This window comes from Buteo buteo, chromosome 2 (genome assembly GCF_964188355.1).
Source record: "Buteo buteo chromosome 2, bButBut1.hap1.1, whole genome shotgun sequence".
Taxonomy (NCBI): Eukaryota; Metazoa; Chordata; class Aves; order Accipitriformes; family Accipitridae; genus Buteo; species Buteo buteo.
Genome location: NC_134172.1, coordinates 22471898 through 22494324, shown reverse-complemented (window position 1 = coordinate 22494324; position 22427 = coordinate 22471898). Strand labels below are relative to the sequence as shown.

Here is a 22427-nt window from a genome sequence, read left to right as displayed (position 1 = left end):
TGAAAAGTTATGTCATGCTTTCCTCCATCACTCGTGAGCACCTCAGAGACTCAGTTCACATCTTTAAAAATATTTTACTAGCCATAATGTATAGGGACTTCAAACTAGATCATAAGAACACTGTGGAGGATTTTGGAGTGGGCTAAAAGTTTAGCCTGGGATAGGACAATGGTGGGTCCCAGGGACACTGTGTGATATCCTCTATCAGAAGAGCAAGCTCAAGGTGTTTTTTGGTGTAGAATAAACCATAATAATGTTGAGCACCGGTGGGGCTTGGAAGGAGAAGCTGTGCAGGATGTTGGAGGGCAGCTGTGCGGCCAGGGGGGCCACTGACTCTTCCTGCAACTGCTTCTTGAAAACAAAACTTGTGAAAATCCTGTAACTCACTGATATCAACTACCAGTATAGGTTGTAGTATGAATTATGGGAACAAGCAAATCTCTCTGTGGCTGGTATGTGGTAACAACCTGATGATCTGAGGGCACATTACTGCATTCTCAGAGTGGCTCTGCAGTGAGATGTCTTGCTTAGGAATCACCTGCAGCTGCTGACACCGCTCCTCCTAATTTGTGATTCCCCTGAAGACTGCTTGGGGGCTGTCACGTGCTCCTCCGTAGCTCTGGGTAAGCACAGCAGCAGAACTGCACGCTGAGCACTGTGTATGGATTGCCAAATGGTTTATGACTTCTAATTATTGATTTGACTTGTTCCAAATTAATTCGGAGCACTACCAGCTAGAAAAAACTTGTATTCTATCAAATGTGTTGATATTAAGTAACTGAGGTAAGTAAACATGATGCTTCAAGATGTTTTACATGGACACTTCGAGAGTTCTCTGTAATTTTTATGATTTTAAAAAGACAACTTACAGAAAACTTCCTCTGTGTATATGTTTGTACATATGTACGTGTTTGCAAGGGAAATGTTCATGCTGTTTGTCTTTTGTTTTGCAGACAAAACCTGTTGCATTTGCAGTTCGGACAAATGTTGGGTACAGTGCAGCTCACGATGATGATGTTCCAGTCCCAGGCATGGCCATCTCATTTGAGGCTAAAGATTTTCTTCATGTTAAAGAAGTAAGTCAAACTAGAGGAGTAAGTGAATCTCTCTTTAAGGCTCTATTTGAGTAATAGTGCTACTGTTTCTTAATGTTAAGATAACACTTCACATTGTCAAAGCACTACACAAATCTTATATAAATAAGGTACCTGCGTATAAGGAACTGAATGTGCCTTGAAATACTGTTCTTGTAAAAGCAATGGCACAAATGCCTTACAATCAAATTAATGAAGTTTGGAAAGCAAGTTTTTTCTTCTCTAGTAAAAATCACTTATTTAGAGCTTTAAAAATCTACATCTGCATATTCAATGATACAATATTTGTGGGGTTTACCATTCTAGTACTCTGAGGGTTCATTGTGATTCAGCAGCCAAGGGTTGATTCTCTTCCATTTGTGTGACTGGATCGCAGTTAACCCCCAAATCCTCAGGTCTCCTGTTTTTTCACTGAAGTTACTTCCCTGGCACAGGCAGTATTTTGTTAACAATTACATACTGAAGAACTGATGTGATGTTTCAAGATGCACATAGCAACTGTCAGAAAAGGTGCCTTGCATTTGCTGCATTTGTTTTCTTTTCCTGTAGTTTAACTTTGAAATTTTTCAATTTTTACAGTTTCAAACACCTAAAGTCATTTTCTTTCTCTGCTCCTTGCAAGACAATCCAAAGCAAATAACTTGATAATTTTCCCATACAGGACCTCCTTAGCAGCCCGCTGTGCCCTTCTGAATGATTCCCTCATTTTATGAGATTTCCCAGCTTCTGGTCATACTCCATTGTGTTTTGTCACAAAATGGTCCATCTGGAAATAGAAATTTATAGCAGAAGAACTAGAAAGTTAGCTTAAGGATGAGAGCAACTCAGCCATGCATTTGAAATTATGTCTTTGCCCCATTTTAGATTATCAAAAAATCCCTCAGCAGTTATGATTGATGATGCACAAAGATTCTGCTACTGCAGGTGCTTTGTGGAAGCAAGGAACATTCCTAATACACAGGTAGAAATACAGGTGAACAGAGACTAAGGAAACAAAAAATGGACTTCTAGTGCCTCCATACTGATGACTAGTGATCATCGTTTTCCATATATATTAAACACACAAAAAAAGGGATAATTTGGATTCAAACTGTATATAGGGAAGAAAAGATGTCTTCTTTCTGATGATAGTGCAAAAGAATTGCTCTGTTCTGTCTTGTGACAAAAGTAGAGATGAGCAGGCACAGAGCCTTGGCAAAAGAAAACCATCAGCATTCTCTGGTGAGTCTGGAATATATGGCTCAATTTGGTTAGATTAAATGATTTTGTGTAGTCATCTGTTCCATCTGCATTTCAAAGCAGCTGGTAATCTCAGATTTCACATCGAGTCTTTCCCCTGTTTCCATATGAGCCAGAAACACAGTGTTAGCAGATTTTCTGTTATAATTTATGCTTTTTTCCTCACGGCACAACTTAGACTGAAATGTAAATATGCATGGGAGAGAATGAGGAAGAAAAAGTTTCCTGAACTGTTCTGGATCTCCAGAAATGCCTTGGAAGGAAGCTTAGCTCAGCTGAGTTGTTATATTGTCTGTGGCTACCTGTAGCACTGAGAAATGCAAAAATACGTTAAAACGTTCTTGCAGCTTCGGGTGTAATAGAACAGGCACTCTGCGCTAATTGCCATTAAAAATACCTGGTCTTCTCTAAGCAGTTAAGGGAAGTTGACTGTCTAGTGGTGCTAGGCCAGAGCTGGGTTGTGGAAGGGACCCTGCACCTGGGCCAGGTGCACTGCTGGGATGGAGCGGTGGGAAGGGACCCGCGAGGAGTCAGACGTGGGCTCTCTGCTCCTGCGTTTGGCAGCAGCTCTTGGGTCCGGGCAGGTCGAACCTCTTCAGGATGGTGCCCCGAGCAGTGGCCCTGCCCTGCACAGGTGCGTCCTCCCCATCCATCCTCCATGGCGGTGCCCTGCTCGCTCTCCAGGGCTCTGCATCCCACCAGATACTGCTCCGTCAGTAGTTTTGGTGCTCCCTATAGTTAATGCTGGGAGAACTGAAATGTCCAAACTTTAATTATTTATGCGGATGAAAAGTAAAAAAAACATGCTTGGCTATAAAATGCAGGGTTGCTTTCATATTTTTTAGCTAACTGGTTGCTAGAAAAAAGAAATCTAAGTTAATCTCCGATAACTTTTGCCTGCATAGTAATGCCATATTCAATCAATACTGTGCTCTTCTTGTCTGCAAGGAGTGTTCTCCAATTTGTGCTGCTGAGAGGGCTCAAACAAGAAAAACCTCAGTTCAAAATGTACATGGGTGATGGTGAAAAGTACTGCAATGATTATGAAGGAAATTTATGTTCATTAGGTTACATTCAGTAAAACTGAGTACATATAAAGATGAAGGATTCCTTCTTGCGTGAAGAAACATGCACTGCATCATAGTCACTCCTGAATCTTTTGAGGCTTTAATGCATGGCCATAATTCTGCTTAGCATTTAATTCATATTTGTGTTTCCCTTGGCGCTCAAAGCACAGGTGAATTACAGAGAATCACTCACTCCAGCCAGCACCTTGAGAGCTGGACACCTCGCTATCAAGATTTCCACTACGGCTTTTTAAAATTAGAAAGTATTATATGTGGTATTATTTACTTATAAAAGTATTGTATCCTCCTTTTCATATACTGACACAGCATTCAGCTTTGAGACTTTGCAGGAGTGAATTCCACATGCTTTTATTTTTGTATGAAGAAAAAATTCCTATGGATTTAGCATTTCTACCAATTATAATAAAATTAATGTTGCATAGTAGTCTGTTCCACTGTAGGACAGCATAAAAAAGTAGTGGCTGTTCAGATTTAAAGTTAATGGTGGTTTTTAATTATCTATCTCTTCCTTTTACCAAGTTAATGATACTACTTCTGCAGACATCATGTATACTGTAGAGCAGATCCATATAATGGCAACCTCCACTGGCTCAATTGCTATAGTCTTCCTCTACCTATATTATCCTACTACATAATGCACATGCATATCTTTAGTTAGCATTTTGCAATGAAAGGTTCTGATTTTAATAATATGTTTCAGTTTAATACAGCTTTGAGAAAGTGCTATTCCAGCTTAGCTCCCTTTTAAATGTTGGTATTCTTACTCATAAAGGCATCCCACTGGATGAATGTTATAGATCCCCTTATGTTTTATGAGCTTAAAAGTGCATTCATTTTAATCTTTATTTTTTGTTAGCTAGATATCTTAAAGTTGGTTTCAAGCATCACAACATTTCTGTAGTAGCCAAAATGAAAGATAATATTGCAATTTAGCTTGTGTAACATTGATCCACCAATGTTGTATTCTCAGTGAAATGAATTCCTTTTTATGGGAGCCCACACATTTTACATGTTTTACTCCTAACTGTACACTTATTAAAATTACTTATTAAATAATTAAAAATGCACTATAAGATATACATTCATACCTTCAGATTCAAGAAGGCAACTTCTCTTCCCATTCAGATGTTCTCTTACAGTTTCATAAATAATCCAAATTATCCAAAATTCATATGTGATGGTAGTTATTCCTATGGAACTCCTAGAGTATTGCATGTGGGGCCATACGTAACAGTGACCTATTCTCATGCAAAAATGGTGAATAATACAGGAAAAAGCAAATAGTTCTGCTCTACAGACCTCTGCAAAACAAACAAAACCCCCTGTGTGTGTATGAATCAATATTATTAAATTAGAGTAGTCATCTCATATAGCTGAAATTCAGTTAATTGGACTATATCTTGTGCATTTGTATAATTTTAAGGTTTTTTAGTTATCCAAAGATATACATTCCTTGTGGATCTATCACAGTATGTTTAAGATGCAGATCACATGAGCTGTATGCAGTAGAGCATATATAAGCAGTGGAATGTAGTCATATTTCAGAAGATTTTAGTGGGTTCAGAGAAGTGGGGGGGGTTTGAGAAGTAGTATTTTTTATTTTAAATAGAGAACTGAATATAATGGAATAAGAAAAATAGATTATTACAGAGCTGTAAAAATTGTTGCAGTGTGTAGGAGCAGATCAGAAGAAATGTCTGGTGTCCACCAAGGAGAAACATCAAGGGAGAACAAAAGCAGGTATCATGTATGAAGGGAAAAGACTGTAAAGCAGAAAAAAGATAAAGATGGGGAGATAGGTGGAAATAGCAGCCAGGGAGAGTCATGGAGTCTATGGAGGAAGGTTTCTGCCTAAGTACTGTACATTTTAATAATTTGCAAGGTATAATTATTTTAATGTATTTCTGAATATTAACACAATTCTTCATTGCCATAATAACATAGCACAGTGATTAAGAAGAATTACATAAAATCGCTTAGCTGCAAATTAAAAATAATAACAAAATGGTCCCAAATACAGTAATTTCTTAGTACGTGACTTCTTTTTTTTTTTTTTTTAATCTGTAGAAATTTAATAATGACTGGTGGATAGGACGGTTGGTAAAAGAAGGCTGTGAAATAGGATTCATACCAAGCCCAGTCAAACTAGAAAACATGAGGCTGCAGCATGAACAAAAGGCAAAACAAGGAAAATTCTACTCCAGGTAATAACAACAAATCATTACAAATAGTAGCATTGTGACTGTGACACAACTTGGAAGTTAATGCTGTTTATGCTATAGTTTTGTTTAATTATTGTAATTGGCAGCTACAAACATTTTGAATCAATGAAGGAATTAATATTTATTTATATAATTAATGTCATTGCCATTTGAGAGAGAAAGTAGATATTTAGATTGGTGGTCTGTGGTGGCCTACAGTGGTTATTATTCCATTTTATTTTCATAAAATATTTGCAAATATGCATTGCATTTAGTACATTAGCTATGTGCAAGCACAATTTTTGACTTAAAAATCGTTCTCCCTAAATTCTTTCGCATGTGTTACTTGTTTTCATGATCTTGCAATTTCTAAACACTTTTAAAGGTGATTTTAGAAATTACAGAAAATGTTAAGGTGATTTTATTTGTAAGCTGAAGCCAGTGCCTGTTAGTTAGCTCTTAGGGAAAAAAATGTTTTGGTCTTGTGAAATTCATTGCCTACAAATAATGTTTTTAAGAATATTGCATTGTGTGATGGAAGTTTCATGACAAGTCATTTTTTGTCTCTGACTGCAGCCATCAGTACATAAAAATAAAGATTCAGTATCTAAATGTATTGAACAGTACTGCAAGATGGTAATAAGGTCATCTTTACTGTAGGATTCTTAATAAAGTAGTTTTCCAGTAAACATTAACGCATGTGGAAGCAAATGCCGCTTGCTTCCCTTTGGGTGTATTGGAAATAAATATTTCCAGTATGTCTGAGCGGGATGGACCTGGAATTGAGAAAACAGCTGGGAAATGTTTGGGAAGGCGGAAAGGCTTTCCTACTTTGAAAGGAAGGGCAGCAGTGTTTGAAGAGTATGTCTGCACAGGAGGAGACCAGGGTGCTGAAGTGCTCACATGCATTCGCCAGCTGTGAAGTGCCTTCCCTATGAGCGTGCTGTCCTCAGCAGGAGGATGTCAGGTTCCTTATTCCTCTCGTGACAGTCTCTTTCCAAATTGTAAAGGCTTCCGTTCTCCAGAACTTCTCACTGGAGGTAACACTGTCCTATGCCACAAATGCATTTACTTAGTGGTTATTAAGATTTTAAGATGGAGAAAGTGGAAACTAGTACTATCACGTGAATTATTTGAAGACATAGCCTTTCTTACATTCTTTTCAGTGCTTTTCTCGTTACGGTAACTGAAATAAAATGACTAAAAATATTGTTTCATTTTCACAACTTGGATAGGTTTTCACAAAGCAGAACTTGTCAAATCCCTAGACTGCTTTATCTTCGTTTGAGAGACTGTTTTTTTTCTTCCTAGGTACTATTTGGTATTGAGACAGTAAAAGAATTTGTACTTTAATTCAATTGAAAAGATGTTAGGCAAACACTCTATCATTTTCATTAGGGAGCTCTTAATAACTCTGCTGTTAAAGGAAACAGATATGCTCACTGGCTTAAGAATTAGTCTTAGTAATAACTAGTAATATTAATAATTATGTATCAGTAGCCATATTAATAATTGGATCACATTAATATCATAAGGTAGTGAGCATATGCAGCAGAATGAAGTTGCACAGCAGAACAAGGAGCATGATTGATGTTTGCAGTTCCTCGGTCCTCAAAATGTACACACATTCTGTGTAAGATGTATATTTTATACCTCTGCCAGAAATACCGTTTGTCTCTCGGCTAGCAGCTCATTTAGAAGGCAGGTAATAAATAAACTAGAATAAATACTGAGAAAGCTATGCAACTTCAAACTAATGTGTTGCTTTACTCCAGTAAATCAGGAGGAAACTCTTCATCCAGTTTGGGTGACATCGTTCCTAGTTCCAGAAAATCGACGCCTCCATCATCTGGTGAGTAGGTCAAGAACCCTTCGGTTTACAGACTCATGCACCTATCTGTTAAAATTTATGTACATTTAGTCCTGTTTTTCTTATACCCTGTACTTCACAGGTATAAGGCTGGGTGGTTGTGTTGCCCTATAAGGCTGCTTTGGGTAGGTTTGAAGTAATGGAGTCAATGCCATCAAGTTCAGGAAATGATAGGGCTCTTAACAATGCACAAAATTCCCTCTTTGCTTTTACCGTGGTGTCTTATAGCAAAGACGTAATAAAATTATGAGACTGCGTTGCAGTAGGATAGTTAGAGGTTTGGTCTGGTGCGAGCACTCCTGCTGAACAACAAATACCTTCTGGTACAGGAGAAAAAGCAGCAATAAGAACAAAAATTCCCAAGAGGTTTCTGCAGTAGCATCAAAACCAGCATTATTATATAATAATAGGAACTTTTAGTTTCACAATTCTGATAAGGATGTGCTTCACATAATTCTAGCATACTGGATATTTTTTGCCTTTTGTGACAGATTTTTCACAAGTATTGTTTTGTATTTAGAGCATCAACAGACAGATTTAACTTTAGTTAGGTTGGATTCAAGAGGTATGAAGCAAATACATGGTGAGTTAGTGGAGGAAACTGGCATTAGCTCCTTGAAAAAAGCATACCAGAAGATTAACAAAAAAAAAAAAAAAAGAAAAAGAATTCTACTAAATTCAGCTGCTGCATTGCTGGATGTTTTATCTTCTCCTGAGAGAGAAAATGTACATTTTGAATACCCGAATTCAGAAAATATTAATGAATGTTGCTAGTGACTTGTCTATGGAGGCAAAGACATGTATTTTCCAATCATATTAGTTTATCTGGAGCCTGGTCTACAGAGCAGTCATCTTAAAATGATCCTAAAGATTTTAAAGTATTTACATGGACATTAAGAGAGACAGAGGAATTCAATCAAGTTATGGTAGTAGCTTCATTTGATTAAATTAATTGAAAAATATATCTGTCTTTCTTGTGAAAACATGAATTTGTTTGTAACAACCAACTTTATTACAATTGCAGTTTGTTTATCAAAATTCTGCTTAAGTTCCCTACCTTTCTTTTCTTTTGGGGGAAGCATATTTTTAGGTTACTAATACGTGTCCATCACAAGTCTGTAGAACACACCTTAATCTTTTATTTCACAATGGCTTTAAACTGTCATATTTACTGGTAAGGCCCACTTTTTCAACAACTACATTTTTGCAGTAGAAGTGGCCATGGATCTATGTTGTAATTTTATAGTTAGAGCGTCTGAAATGCTGTAATATTCTTTTGTATCCTAAAAGCAGTTGGAGATCAGTACATATGAAAATTCCAGAATGTTGCACAGAATTTAGAGGTAAGGGAACAGGTCGCATGCTTAGGTTACCAACTGACTGATTGCTAGCCATCCTGTAATTTTCATTGCATTGAATCATTTCTTCAGACAGTAGTTTTCAGAAACATGGTTTTCTGGAGAAAGAAGGAAATCTGGTAAAGTTTATTCAGTTACATTGAAGATTTAGAGAATATTTATGAGTAGTGCACATTAGCTTATTCTGTGATCTTAAGATTTTGGGGCTGCAGGGGGTTTTTTTGCTTATCTTAAGACATCCCAAGAAGGGGGGAAGAGGCATAGTTTGTGACTAACACAAGAACTCAAGTGACTTTGAAGTACAGTTCAATTATTATTCCCAGGCCTCCTCTTTTTGAAAGTATAATAAATGACAAATACATAAATTATTTAGTGAGTTGGAGAGATCTTTTTTTGACTTTGAGTCAGGGATTTTTTTTTTTTTCAATATAAACTAGTGCCACAAAACAAACAAACAAAAAAAAACAAGACGAAGAATCGGTGAAAAACAAATGAAGAGGAGGCTTATCGCCATTTAAATAATCAATATTATATTGATATAGTAATCAATCCATACAGTGTCCTCACAGACCACCAAACAGGATGAGGATAATGGTGAAAATTACTTTGAAAAAATCCCAATGAACTAAAGATAATTAACAGTAAACGAACTATCACGGAGGATGTTGCATAGTGTGAAGACTGAGAATGAAAAAAGGAGATATTGATATCTAGCTGATCAAATGATGCATTTCTTTTTTTCAGGAAAAACTTAACAACCCTGGTTTTTCTTCACTGGTGATTTTAGTTGAACATAGAACTGAAGGAGTTTTAATATGCCTTATTATGAGTGATTTATAGAATCTGTGCTGGCCTGTATTCAAGAAAAGATAATGTTCTTTTTATACTTATGAAGAGGATGAAGGAACAGTGTTGCTGGAAGAAAATGTTACATGATTTCTGTGGCTGTTTTTAGGAGCAGGAGTATAGAAACAGGGTGCGGATCTACTTACAGGCTTTCCTGGCAAGGGCAGGCTCAAAGGCACAGTTCTGTAATTCAAGGATTGTCAGGCATCATGGCATTTGATCTGTGGATAATTCAGATGGGAAAATATACTTTATTCAAACAGAAGAGATCACTGTCCCAAGTGTCTCTTAAATCAGTAGCTGCACATAGGCTTGACAGAAATATTTTTGTTGCATAATTTAATAGCACATGCCACTGTATTAGTTGATGTCCCACTCATCAAGCAGCTGAAAGCAGGTCACTAAGGTGGTTTCATAATAGTTTGCAATGATTAATTATGGGTTTGGATAAAGTCACTGTAAACGATACTGCTTACAGATCTATTTAGAGTTAGATTCAGTTCGACATAATGGCACGGCAAGATAAGCATGTGTTACCAGAGTGTGTCAAGAGGTGGGTAAGATCTTTACACACAAAGGTGATGTTGTACAGCATGTGTGTGGATCGATTTTGTGTATGTACTTGCTTTCTGAAGACAAATTCAATACATTGCTTCAGATCAGGATTGAGCATTGTAAACAAGAAAGCTTTTTTGTGTGGTTTTGGTTTGGTTTGTTTCGGATGTAGTTAGGAGGTATCTGTTGGACTCGGCATTCAGGATAACATGGCTTTGCATTTTGAAAATGTATTTATTTCTGAGTCCATGATGATTTTTGCTTAAACAGTTGTTACTTACTTGCTAAAGAGGGTAAATATTTTATATTTATGATATAAGTGTTGTGTGCTGTATATTCTTTTGGGATAGAGGTTGAACAGCAGTGCTTTATTGTATTCACTACCATTTTGCCCTGCCTGCATCCTCACTCTTTACAACAGGATCCAGGTCTCTGAGACAAGCTGGGATCAATTTCTTCTCTTCTGCTACCCATTCTTTTTAGTTTTCACTATTAGTGGGTCTGTTTCTATTATTTCTAATAAATGTATCTTATGACTACTCTGCATTTTTAGTTAAAATGGTTGAAAATGCCAATTGTATTCCACCCTGAGATAAATGTGGATGTTATTGTACCAGTATCAAGCTGATTTTGTCTTCAAAAGTGATTTTTCTTCTGTTTCTTAATTTCCTGTAGACAAGCTAGTGACATTTCAGATTTCAACTGGTGATACCCATTTTGAATTAGTGTTCATTGCTATAAAATAATTCAAATGTTGTTGGCCAAGTTCTGTTGTTTACATTGGTGAAAGTCTTATCTATTCCAGTGAACCAGTTTGGATTTACACTGGTGTAACAAGAATGAACTTGGCCATTGCTCTGTTTTGTAAGAGTAATTCTGTGTATGTCTGATGTAGCTGTGTAAAAGGGGATCAGAGGAAAACATTGTAGTAGCTGTTACAGATTGCCTTCTGTGTTCTAATCCTAATGTACTGCACCTTTAAATTTTTCCCTTTGTTTTATTGTGTTTTGTACTCATGGATGATTTTTTTAAAATTTTCATTTATTTATTTATTTATTACTCTGGACAGTTTTATTTCTCTTTGCCTGTTATTTCCTTTTTAACCTATCTTTACTTTCCCTGTCATCTGATAATTCTGAATTGTTTGTCTGTATATAGCTATAGACATAGATGCCACTGGCTTAGATGCAGAAGAAAATGATATTCCAGCAAACCATCGCTCCCCCAAACCCAGTGCAAACAGTGTAACATCACCCCACTCCAAAGAGAAAAGAATGCCCTTCTTTAAGAAGGTAACACCGACTTCCAAGCTCCCATCTGTCCACCTGCTCACCTGCACTGCGTCACATTTCTAGTCCTGTTAACTGTCTGCGTCCTTTGACAAGCCAATAACATGCATGCTTTGTTGTTCTTTGTTTCTTTTCCATGCTGCTGTAGCTAAGCAGAAGCAGAAATCGGTAAGTTTATATCAACAGTACCTGTGTTCATCCTGCCACTGGCATCATTAGCATTAACAATGCAGCTATTCTAGGATTAAGGAAGAAATGTATCAAGCTATTAGTGGATTCAGTACAAGAAAACAAACAGTCCCAAGTTCAGCGCATCTGTGAAGCTCTGCTACAGTACTTATCCTTTTTGATGGAATAATAGGACACACTTAGAAGGCCTTCTAAAAGTTTGAGAAATTTATTTCTAACAAATCCATATAATGCACCTCTCCAGTGCATGCTTATTCTTTCTATCTTTCTCAAGTTGTTTTTTTTCCTTATAACCCAGTCTATTGAAATCATTGTTGGAATCTAATCAGACACTCAAACTGTACTTAGAAAACAAATAGTCAAAAACATTGTCTTTTTAATTTAGTCAGTATTTAAACTTCTAATTTACTAAGTGCAAAATCTGCAGGTGAACAAGACTAGTGGAAAACCGCAGACTTGTTTTGACAGTTTACTTTGAGTTTTTCCTGTTATCATGTATAAATTATCAGCCAAATGTTCTTGCCATCCATCAGTCAGACTTTTTTAGTGTCCCAGCTATTGGAAATGGTACTGGTGGTTCCCAGGAGAGCCAATGTCTCTCCATAGATAACCCAGATAACTACAGAATTATGCAATCGGCATCCTGTTACAGCAAACTGCAATATGTTTCTAGGATCTTTGCTGGAGCAGGTTATTAAGACATTAGGTAGCAGCCAAACTATGCAGTGAAATACCACATTTCTACTTTGTTTTTAAATCTTTAGTCTTCATAGCTCTTATTCATTTTTTTTTAACCACTCACTTAAATCTACAGGTAACAACAGACTGTTATAGTGCTTATAAACAGTGCCAAGTGACACTGTTGCCTGTCCTGTGGATGCTTTCATGTTTAGTAAATAAAACTTTTTTTTTCTCTCTCTTTTCTTCTTGAACTCTTTTAAATAATATTGGATCCTTCTCATTTCCAAAGTCACCAGTATTTGCTTCAGGAGGGTCTGTTTAGTACTGTGTCATTCACAGCCCACCATGGAAATCCACAGCAGTTACTTGCTTCTGAGTAATTTCTTACTTAATCATATTTATAACCAAATATAAATGCTAAGGAAGAATAATACATGTTGACATGTATTGGATGCTACCTGCATAAGCATCTCTTGAAGATGCAGCTCCTAGATGAACCACCTTGGACCTGGATGGTGGCTAGTCCCATCTTAGTCTTCATTCTCTGGTGCCTCTTTTCTTCCATATCAGAATCATTACTAGTTATAGTGGGTTTTGTAATGCTGACATTTTCAGTGAATACTAGATGGGCATCCCAAACTAATCTACATAGTCAAACCACTGAGCAAAAGCTGTATGGTCAAAACTATGCTCATTTTTATTCTGAGTTCATATTTGAACTTAAATCTGCAAGTGAAAGCTGTATAGCTCAGTGCCAGTCTCTTAGAAAATACTAGATTCTCTAATGCTAAATTAAAGAACTTTAATGCTTCCATTAGATAACTTTTACTCAATTTTCTGCTGACAGCTTCATTACTTCAAGCTGTAAAGATTAGAGAAAAAAAAAAAGCCTTTTTTTGACAGAACAGATTTTTAAAATACCCCATATTCCATCAAATAAGGTAATTTCTGTGCTTTCCCTGATTTTCAAACAGCTCCTTAACTTCTAGCATGAATACCTTTGGTTCAGTCAGCCACATAAAGACAAAGATCTGTTGCATCAGGACACTCATGCTATAAGCACTTACACATCTGTAATGAATTTTTCTTAGGATCTGTCTCTAATACGCTTATCAGATTATTAGTGATATTAGCAAGAACAGTGGAGGGCTGCATTTTGATACTGCCACAGCATAATTGCAGGGGTTTACTTTGAAATATGTTGAGTCAGATTCTGCACTGTGTAAAATAAATTAATTTCACATGCTTATGATGCCTTGGGCACTGGTATTCATTCTTATGTTACTAATTATCTGGTGAAGCTACAGGTAACAAAAAATAAGATAAATTATGTTGAAAAACATTCACAAAAATGTTTTCCATGTTTTAGACTGCTTTAGACTGCTGCTTGTGTAGCATTGTGTGCTGTCACTGTATTAATGTCTGTCTTTGTGTTTTTGTGTTTTGGAATGTATATACTTATTTTAATGTTATTGTGAAACACCTTGGGATACATTGAGTACTGAAACAATGAACAATGACTGTATTCTGTGATCTTGACTGATGTATTTGTACTATGTAGGCATTTGAAAAATAGATCTGGCATACCTTTTTTCCGTATCACCCACACATTCCTGGGTTTGGATTTCAATCTTTTTTTCCCCCAAGACAAAGATAAACCAAACCCTCCCTTACAAACAAAAAACTTTTTCTGATAAGACTCATTCTCAGTGATATATATTGAGTAGCCATTTATTAAAGGAAAAAAAAACAGTTTAATTTGTTTATATTTTATTTTGATAACAATACAAAAAATTTTGCAATCTTTGGAAGCAGGCAATCTTTTTGTCTTTGTATTTTAAAATGCTTTTTATAAATTGTGCATGATACATCAGTAAGTAGTTTGGTGAATATCATACTAACAGAATCCATTCTTGGGCAGTGACAGGAACTTCCCAAAGTGGAAGGATTGCTATCCCAAGCTCTGTTTATGAAAATTTTCTAGAAATACTAACTTGATCAGTCATTATTTTGTTTTCATTTGCAAGTGAATTGCGGATGCAAATGTGGAAGTCAGACTATGAGTACTCCCATGGGAATTTGCAGTGGTGTCACAATGTTTTGTCAAGCGGTGGGCAGATCTGAACATAAAAAGAGATGTGTTATGCTTTTCCCGTCCCTTTTTGTTTTATTTTTCTCTTTCATAATTTGCCTACATAAAATTCTGGTGGGAAACAGATGTCACAGCTCTGGAGTCAATCATTTCAAATCGTTAACTGTTGGAAATAACCTTTTCAATTTACCAAGTAGGAATTATGGACTGGGACATGTGAATGTCTCCAGAATAACAGTTTTATAGCTATCCAGAACAAATATGAAAACAGTAGGAAAAACAAAAGTCAAAGAAAAGCTTTTTCAAAAGAAATTCCTGAACCTTTTATGTCCCTATCATCTACTACCTGTTTTCAGGAAAAGTTAATGAATCCATGATTCCTGTGTTGGTGACATCACTGGAAATTCAGAGTTCCTAATATTGTAAGTAATGTGTAACACTTTCTCTAGGTGTTTTGATGCTGAAAGCTTTTTCTGTTTTGCAGACAGAGCACATCCCTCCCTATGATGTAGTGCCTTCTATGCGACCAGTAGTTTTAGTGGGGCCTTCTCTGAAGGGATATGAGGTAAGTGATTGTTGTGAATGGTTTATTTTGCCAAAAATATTGTGCTTCATTTGTATTTGAATGTTCAAAGGTAATTAAGCTGAATAACATAATTTATATCATAGACAAAAATCTAGACAGTTTTTACTTCTACTAGGTAGCTGTTTATTTGTGTTTCATTTCATATCAGAATTCAGATTAAGAATAAATTACATTCCAATCCTATTGTTCAGCTATAAGATGTACTGCCAACTTTATTACATATTATTATTAGCATCAAGTATGAATTTCCTATATGATTATGAATTTGTTGTTTGTTTCCTTCTAGGTAACAGATATGATGCAAAAAGCATTATTTGATTTTTTAAAACATAGATTCGAAGGGCGGTAAGTACTTTGCAATGCAAATCTACTTGAGTTCAGGTCCTGTTTAGGTAGTACCAGGTTTTTAAGAAATAATTACTTTCTTTTTGTAGAAAAATAGGAATAGCAGCTAATTTCTTGATCAGCGGACTGTAGTGTGGATTGGAAGTTTCCTTAGCAGAGCACGCTGAGGCTGTGTTGCCGTGGGAAGTGTTCAGGGGTGTACATTTGTTGAGAGTGGCAAAAAGGTTGTCTTCTTCTTGATGACCGTGACATTCACGCTCCAAATTGCTAGATATTTATCTACAGATTTAATAAATGTTTACTCTTAAAAAGTTATTTTGTTTAAGTATTTTTCTAATGGTATCTCATTACTGCTGCCTGGGTTCTGTACAAACTGACAAGGGCCACCATTCCTTCTCAGCTCTAGTTCCTTACAGTGGCATCTAACTTGGAAAGAATGATACGAGATTCAGACTATGTAATGTATATGATGGCAAAACTCTTCATCCCTCAAGATGGGAGCTTGGTTTGACAATAGTGCTGGACTCTGTAATGGGCAGTCTCAAAAGGACTTCTTGGAGGGGGGGCTGTCCCCCACCTTGCTGAAGTATGGTCACCCTTGGTAGCAGATGGGCTGCACTTCACTGGGTTTTGATCTGAGTGCTGTTGCAGCCTGTCCCCCGCAGCACACTAGGCAAGGTCCAATGTGATTTCATAGAATCATAGACTGGTTTGGGTTGGAAGGGACCTTAAAGATCACCTAGTTCCAACCCCACTGCCATGGGCAGGGACACCTTCCACTAGACCAGGTTGCTCAAAGCCCCGTCCAGCCTGGCCTTGAACACTTCCAGGGATGGGGCACACACAACTTCTCTGGGCAACCTGTTCCAGTGTCTCACCTCCCTCAGAGTAAAGAATTTTTTCCTAATATCTAATCTAAATCTACCCTCTTTCAGTTTAAAACTGTTAGCCCTCGTCCCATCACTACACTCCCTGTTAAAGAGTCCCTTGCCATCTTTCCTGTAGGCCCCTTTAGGTACTGGAAGGCTGCTATAAGGTCTTCCCAGAGCCTTCTCGTCTGCAGGCTGAACAACCCCAACTCTTTCAGCCTGTCTTCATAGGGGAAGCCCCCTGATCATCTTTGTGGCCCTCCTCTGGACCCACTTGAGTAGGTCCATGTCTTTCTTACGTTGGTGTCCCCCCCCCAAATTGAACACAGTACTCCACGTGGGATTTCATGAGAGTGGAGTAGAGGGGCAGAATCACCTCCCTTGACCTGCTGGTCGCACTTCTTTTGATGCAGCCCAGGATATGGTTGGCTTTCTGGGCTGTGGACACGCATTGCTGGCTTATACTCAGTTTTTTGCCCACTAATACCCCCAAATCCTTCTCCTCAGGGCTGCTTTCAATCCACTCATCACCCAGCCTCTATTTGTGCTTGGGATTGCCCTGACCCACATGCAGGACCTTGCACTTGGCCTTGTTGAACTTTATGAGGTTTGCATGGGCCCACCACTCAAGCCTGTCAAGGTCCCTCTGGATGGCATCCCTTCACTCCAGTGTGTTGACCACACCACACAGCTTGGTGTCATGAGCAAACTTGCTGAGAGTACACTCAATGCCACTGTCCATGTTGCCGACAAAGATGTTAAACAGCACCAGTCCCAATACTGACCCCTGAGGAATGCCACTCATAACTGGTCTCCACTTGGACATCAAGCCGCTGGCCGCAATTTTTTGAGTGCAACCATCCAGCCAATTCCTTATCTACCGAGTGGTCCATCAGTCAAATCCATATCTCTCCAATTTAAAGACAAGGATGTCGTGCTGGACAGTGTCACATACTTTGCACAAGTCCAGGTAGATGATGTCCGTTGCTCTTCCCTTATCCACTCATGCTGTAACCCTGTCGTAGAAGGCCACCAGATTTGTCGGGCACGATTTGCCCTTAGCAAAGCCATGTTGGCTGTCACCAGTCACTTCCTTATTTTCCATGTACCTTAACATAGTTTCCAGGAGGATCCGCTCCATGATCTTGCCGGGCACAGAGGTGAGACTGAGTGACGTGTAGTTCCCCAGGCCTTCCTTTTTACCCTTTTTAAAAATGGGGTTTATGTTTCCCCTTTTCCAGTCAGTGGGAACTTCCCTGGACTGCCACGACTTCTCAAATATGATGGATAGTGGCTTAGCTACTTCATCCGCCAGTTCCCTCAGGACCTGTGGATGCATCTCATCAGGTCCCATGGACTTGTCCACCTTCAGGTTCCTTAGATGATCTCAGACCTGATCTTCTCCTCTGGTGGGTGGTTCTTCATTCTCCCAGTCCCTGCCTTTGCCATCTGCATCTTGGGCAGTGTGCCTGGAGTACTTGCCAGTGAAGACTGAGGCAAAAAAGTCATTGAGTACCTCAGCCTTCTCCATGTCCCAGGTAACCAGGTCTCCCATTTTCTTCTGGAGAGGGCCCACATTTTCCCTGTTTGAGCCTCCAGGCCTTACTGTAGTACAAATGTCAAATGACAATCCATCTCTAAAATCAGTGGCATATTCTGTAATTCAGACATCATGGACCAGAGACATCAGGTGGATTGTCCACATGTGATTATATTGCTACTTGACCAAGCCCCAGATTAATACGTGCTAGTGGGTTGACATTTGGGGGGCAAGATTGAGAAAACAGGAAGGTCTTGTTATAATATCTGTAACTTCAATGAATATTCTATTTAGTTTGGAAGTGGGCAGAGCAGTAACACTATTCCATCTGTCCCGGTGCTGTCAAACTTTCAAGAGGGAGCTTGAGGTTTTCTGTCAATAGCTTCAGCTCTTTAAAATACCAGACACTGTGGTTTAAGCTGTTGGATTTTCTCTGTCAGAATGATGATGTTGAAACCCAGCCACTTAGTAGTCCCTCTTTATATTATTCACGGTTGTCAAATCTCAGATATGTACCTTCAGAATTGGAAGTTAACAAAGTAGTGAGTGTTGCAAGCAGAAACAAGTTACTGCATCTTTATGTCTCAAAGTATTTTGGAGCATATCTGATTTTCAGTTGTAGATCCATTTGTGGCAGGGTGAATCTACAAATACTCTCAATACAATTGTTGTCTATAATAGCGGATTTGAAGCATCCCAAATTCCAGTAGCAATCTAAATTGGTACTCAAGGTCCTCAAGAAATTTGTACAAGAGGTTCTTAGATTCATGCTACTTCTTTCACTGCCACTCTACTGTCAAGCTGTCCCCACTCTTATTGCAATTGTTTTGCTATATGAACATACATATCCTTTGTTTTGAGAGCAGACTTGTTCTTCCTGGTGCTAAATATCTCAAAAGACGTTAAAATGACCTTAAAAAGACGTTAAAAGATCTTAAAATGAAACCCAGCACTTTTAGACTGATAAATCTAGCTTTGTTAAATATACCATAATTGCATTTGAAAAAGGGAAAAATTATTTTCTATTGCATGTAGGAAGGAAGACTGGCAGGAAAACCAAAACAAACCAAAAACCAAAAAGCTGTAAAAGTTTGCAATGTTCATCATTTAGCAAATACAGATAACTAATGAGTACCCCAAATTACATGTTGGATTTCATTTTGAGACTAATGGCATTATCTGTGAGGAGCTGTGCCAGAAATCACAATCTTTGTTTATGCTTTTAGCTTAAGTTAAATCATGCCTAAATTTCCAAAATGATCTTACTAATCAGTATTGTGCAAATAATTCTGTTTTTCTGTATTAACTTCTGGCTCTGTTACATTTTGTAGGGTTTTAGATAGATATATACACATGTTGAGCTCATTGGGAAATGACCTATTTGGTTACATTTCAGATGAACAGCATCTGACTGTGCTTGCTAGAGAGGAGCCCTCCCTGTTCTTAGCAAATCCGTGTCTTCCTTTTAAATTGCAAGTAAAATCATACAAGGAAGAACAAGGGAATATGAACAATCTGGTTTAGCTCTCAGCACTGGAAAAATGTGACCCCTAAGCCTCATTAGACCAGAGAGTTTGAAAAGGAATTAATCCAAAGGGTGCATTTTGACCCTGTAAAGCAAAACAAACCAAGTTAACTGTTTTCCTAGGAAGAAGAATATGCAGAAGGTTATGTAGCAGGTCAGTGCAAACAACTGGAAGTAACCACTTCTTTCTTGGCTCATCTTTTCTCAGAAAGACAAAATTGAGCCTGCCGGATACTCAGCCCAGAGTTTACATTTGCATGGTTGTTTGTGTTGCAGTCCTCATTTTTAGGTGGCCAGCATATTGCTGGATCTTTCTGGAAAATTATAGGTAACTCTTGCACTTCGTTAAAAAGCATATGCTAGTAAACTGAACAATACAAATAAGAGTTTTGTGGCTATACTGGTTTCCCTGCTAAGCCTTACCTTCACCTGTTAGCTCTGCATATCCCTGTATGTCTTATACTTATGGTTAAAGTAAGCCAGGTTGTCATTCAGTACCTTTCAACAAATTAATCAAAATTAGGGAAAGGGGAAACCAGCCTATTCATACTGGGAACACTGATGCAAAGTCTAACCACATCAGGCCTGGAGTCCCCAGAGAAGTCCCATCTTCTGCAGCACATCTCTGACCTCCTTTTGCCTCCCCTCTCCCCGACACATGTAGCTTTGCAGTCAGTGGTCGTACTGCATTTCAGTACTGTACAGAAGGGGGGATGTCTTATCAATGGTTCTTATAGCAGATTTAGTTAGATAAAGTTTCTTTTCTGTTGACATTGTCAAAGCATACTGTGCTGCTGAGAAGAACTTGTTTTCCTGTAGTCTTAGCCATCTTCTAGTGTTAAACAAGTGTCTTTTTCTCCCCACATCCCTGCAAGATACATAACATTCTGTTCTATTTTACTGTATTTTATTTTTGCAGTATATCAATTACACGAGTCACAGCAGACATCTCGCTTGCCAAACGCTCAGTATTAAACAACCCCAGTAAGCATGCGATAATAGAGCGATCTAACACAAGATCAAGCTTAGGTAAGTACCTATATTGATGCTATCTACAAATTGCCTGTAAAGTATACTACTCTCAATTCATATGTGTAAGCTAAAAATAGCCTTCTCTCTGCTGTGAGAAAATCACTATTCCCATAATTCAGAAATCCTGGCACTAGAAATCTTTTTAAAATCACTACCAGGTAAACTTCATACAGTGCTGATTTTGGTTTATCCTGCTTATGTTCAGTTTTCATGTTTTGCTGTTTGCCTCTGTGGGGAGAAGTAGGCATCCATAAGGTAAATAAAACCTGAAGGATGTTCTTCTGGTTAAATAGAAGTGATGGTTTCAGAATACCTGAAATTGTATGGCTATTATTGATATTTTGCATTATCTTCAATAAGATTGCTAGTAGTGATAGCTACTGATATTAGACATGAAAAAAATTATTGAAGTGAACATTTTCTGAGTTTTGTATCAGTTTAAACTAATGCTGAGGTTGGTACAAAAAATGAACAATCGAAAAGAGGAGACATTTTTAAAAAACTATATAGCTAGATACATAGCATACATATGTGTCATCTTACATGAGTCTTTTTGTACTGAAGCTTGTCCAGTTTTAAGTCCAGTATAAGTAATTAAACGTTTATTAGCCAGAAATGAAAACAAGCTTAGCTGGGAAGATGTAACTAAATGTCACCATCTACAGTACAGGTGACTACACTGGAGCTTGTCATCCCAAGGTGTCCTTAGTGTAAACAGGAAAAGGTGGTCGCTTTGGAGTCTCAGCTCATGTGGACTGAGCTCAGCCTTTCCTCTAGCACGAGGTGTATTCTATCCGAGGTTCTGCTGCTGCCGCTGGCTCATTCCCTGTGTAGGCACCTGGAGGTAGCTGAGATTAATCCTGCCAGGAGTCTGCGTACTCATGTTAGGGCACTCAGCTGAGTTATGGGACACCCAAGCTCAAGTCCCTGCTCAAATACAAAAAAGAAGGAACTTGAACTCGAATGTCCTAGATCGCAGGTGAATGCTCCAGCGAGGTTTCTGTCTTTACAAGGCTGCAGATTTTTCTTAGTAGCCTTTGAGAGAGCTTGGTTTCCCCTGAACACAGCATTGTATCTTGAAATCTTGTAAATTTTGTGGAACAGGAGTCTCATTCATCCTACTAAATGGGTTCTTTATCAGTTTTATAACAAAATTTCTGAGTACACCTGTACTTTGAATATTTAACATTTGCCTAATATAGCTGTCCTTCTTAGAATGAGCTTCCCTGCCTTAAAACATTTGACTTCCCTTTCTTGAAAATTTGCTTCTTAAACCCCTTGCTTTCAGCTGTGTGGAGCCTGTGAATCTTTACTTGCAAATAGTCTGATAGCTTCCAAGTATGTCTTATTTTATGTGTTTTCAAATATCTGTACTGTAACAACATAATGAATATCTTTACATGCAAGAATATTCTTCTATGTGAATTTCAGTCTTGTCTCCAAAGTTTTTTAATAATCTAATGAAAAGATAAAGTGTCGCTTGTTTTGAATAGAACTGAAAATTGGTAATAAGGATGGAGGTCATCCAGTCATGGAACAAACAGAACCATGGTGATTAATTTCCCAACCTGAACATCAAAGCATGTGCAATTTTGTGCAATACTGCACAAATATATGCAGCAGTAAAAACCGTATCATCTATTCCTCATGTTAAGATATTTTCATCTATATAAAAGAGCTATCACAAAAATTTATGCAGAAAAAAAATCTGTAAAAAAATAAATGCAGCCAAATTGTGTACACCTATATCTCGTGGAGAACCTTACCCTTAAGAACATCAACATCTTTTCTTTGGGTCAAGGTATTTTTTTGATAGAGGTATTTAAAATGGAAGTCTTGACAGAACCTCAGCTGGAGACACCCAGAAGATGGCAGTGATTATGTATATATGTAAATATGTGGATAGATATATATGTTTCTCTGTTTTTTGTAACAGGCCTATTACTATTACCCAAGATTTCCTGCTACATAACAGGTTTTCAGTTGCTTTTAATTTTTCTGAAAATTAACTGATTTATAAAATAATTT

At 37.7% G+C, this 22427-nt stretch overlaps 1 protein-coding gene across 7 annotated transcripts in view; it reads left to right on the top strand.

The window, feature by feature from the left end:
* The window catches only part of CACNB2 (calcium voltage-gated channel auxiliary subunit beta 2), a 266412-nt gene that overhangs the window by 219854 nt on the left and 24131 nt on the right, over window positions 1-22427 (top strand). For all 7 annotated transcript variants that reach the window (XM_075047983.1, XM_075047956.1, XM_075047963.1 and 4 more), the window contains 7 exons: window positions 954-1076; window positions 5489-5625; window positions 7398-7474; window positions 11410-11543; window positions 14987-15067; window positions 15375-15433; window positions 20287-20396. In XM_075047983.1, the coding sequence (XP_074904084.1) occupies window positions 954-1076; window positions 5489-5625; window positions 7398-7474; window positions 11410-11543; window positions 14987-15067; window positions 15375-15433; window positions 20287-20396 (721 nt within the window). The remainder of the gene's footprint in view (window positions 1-953; window positions 1077-5488; window positions 5626-7397; window positions 7475-11409; window positions 11544-14986; window positions 15068-15374; window positions 15434-20286; window positions 20397-22427) is intronic.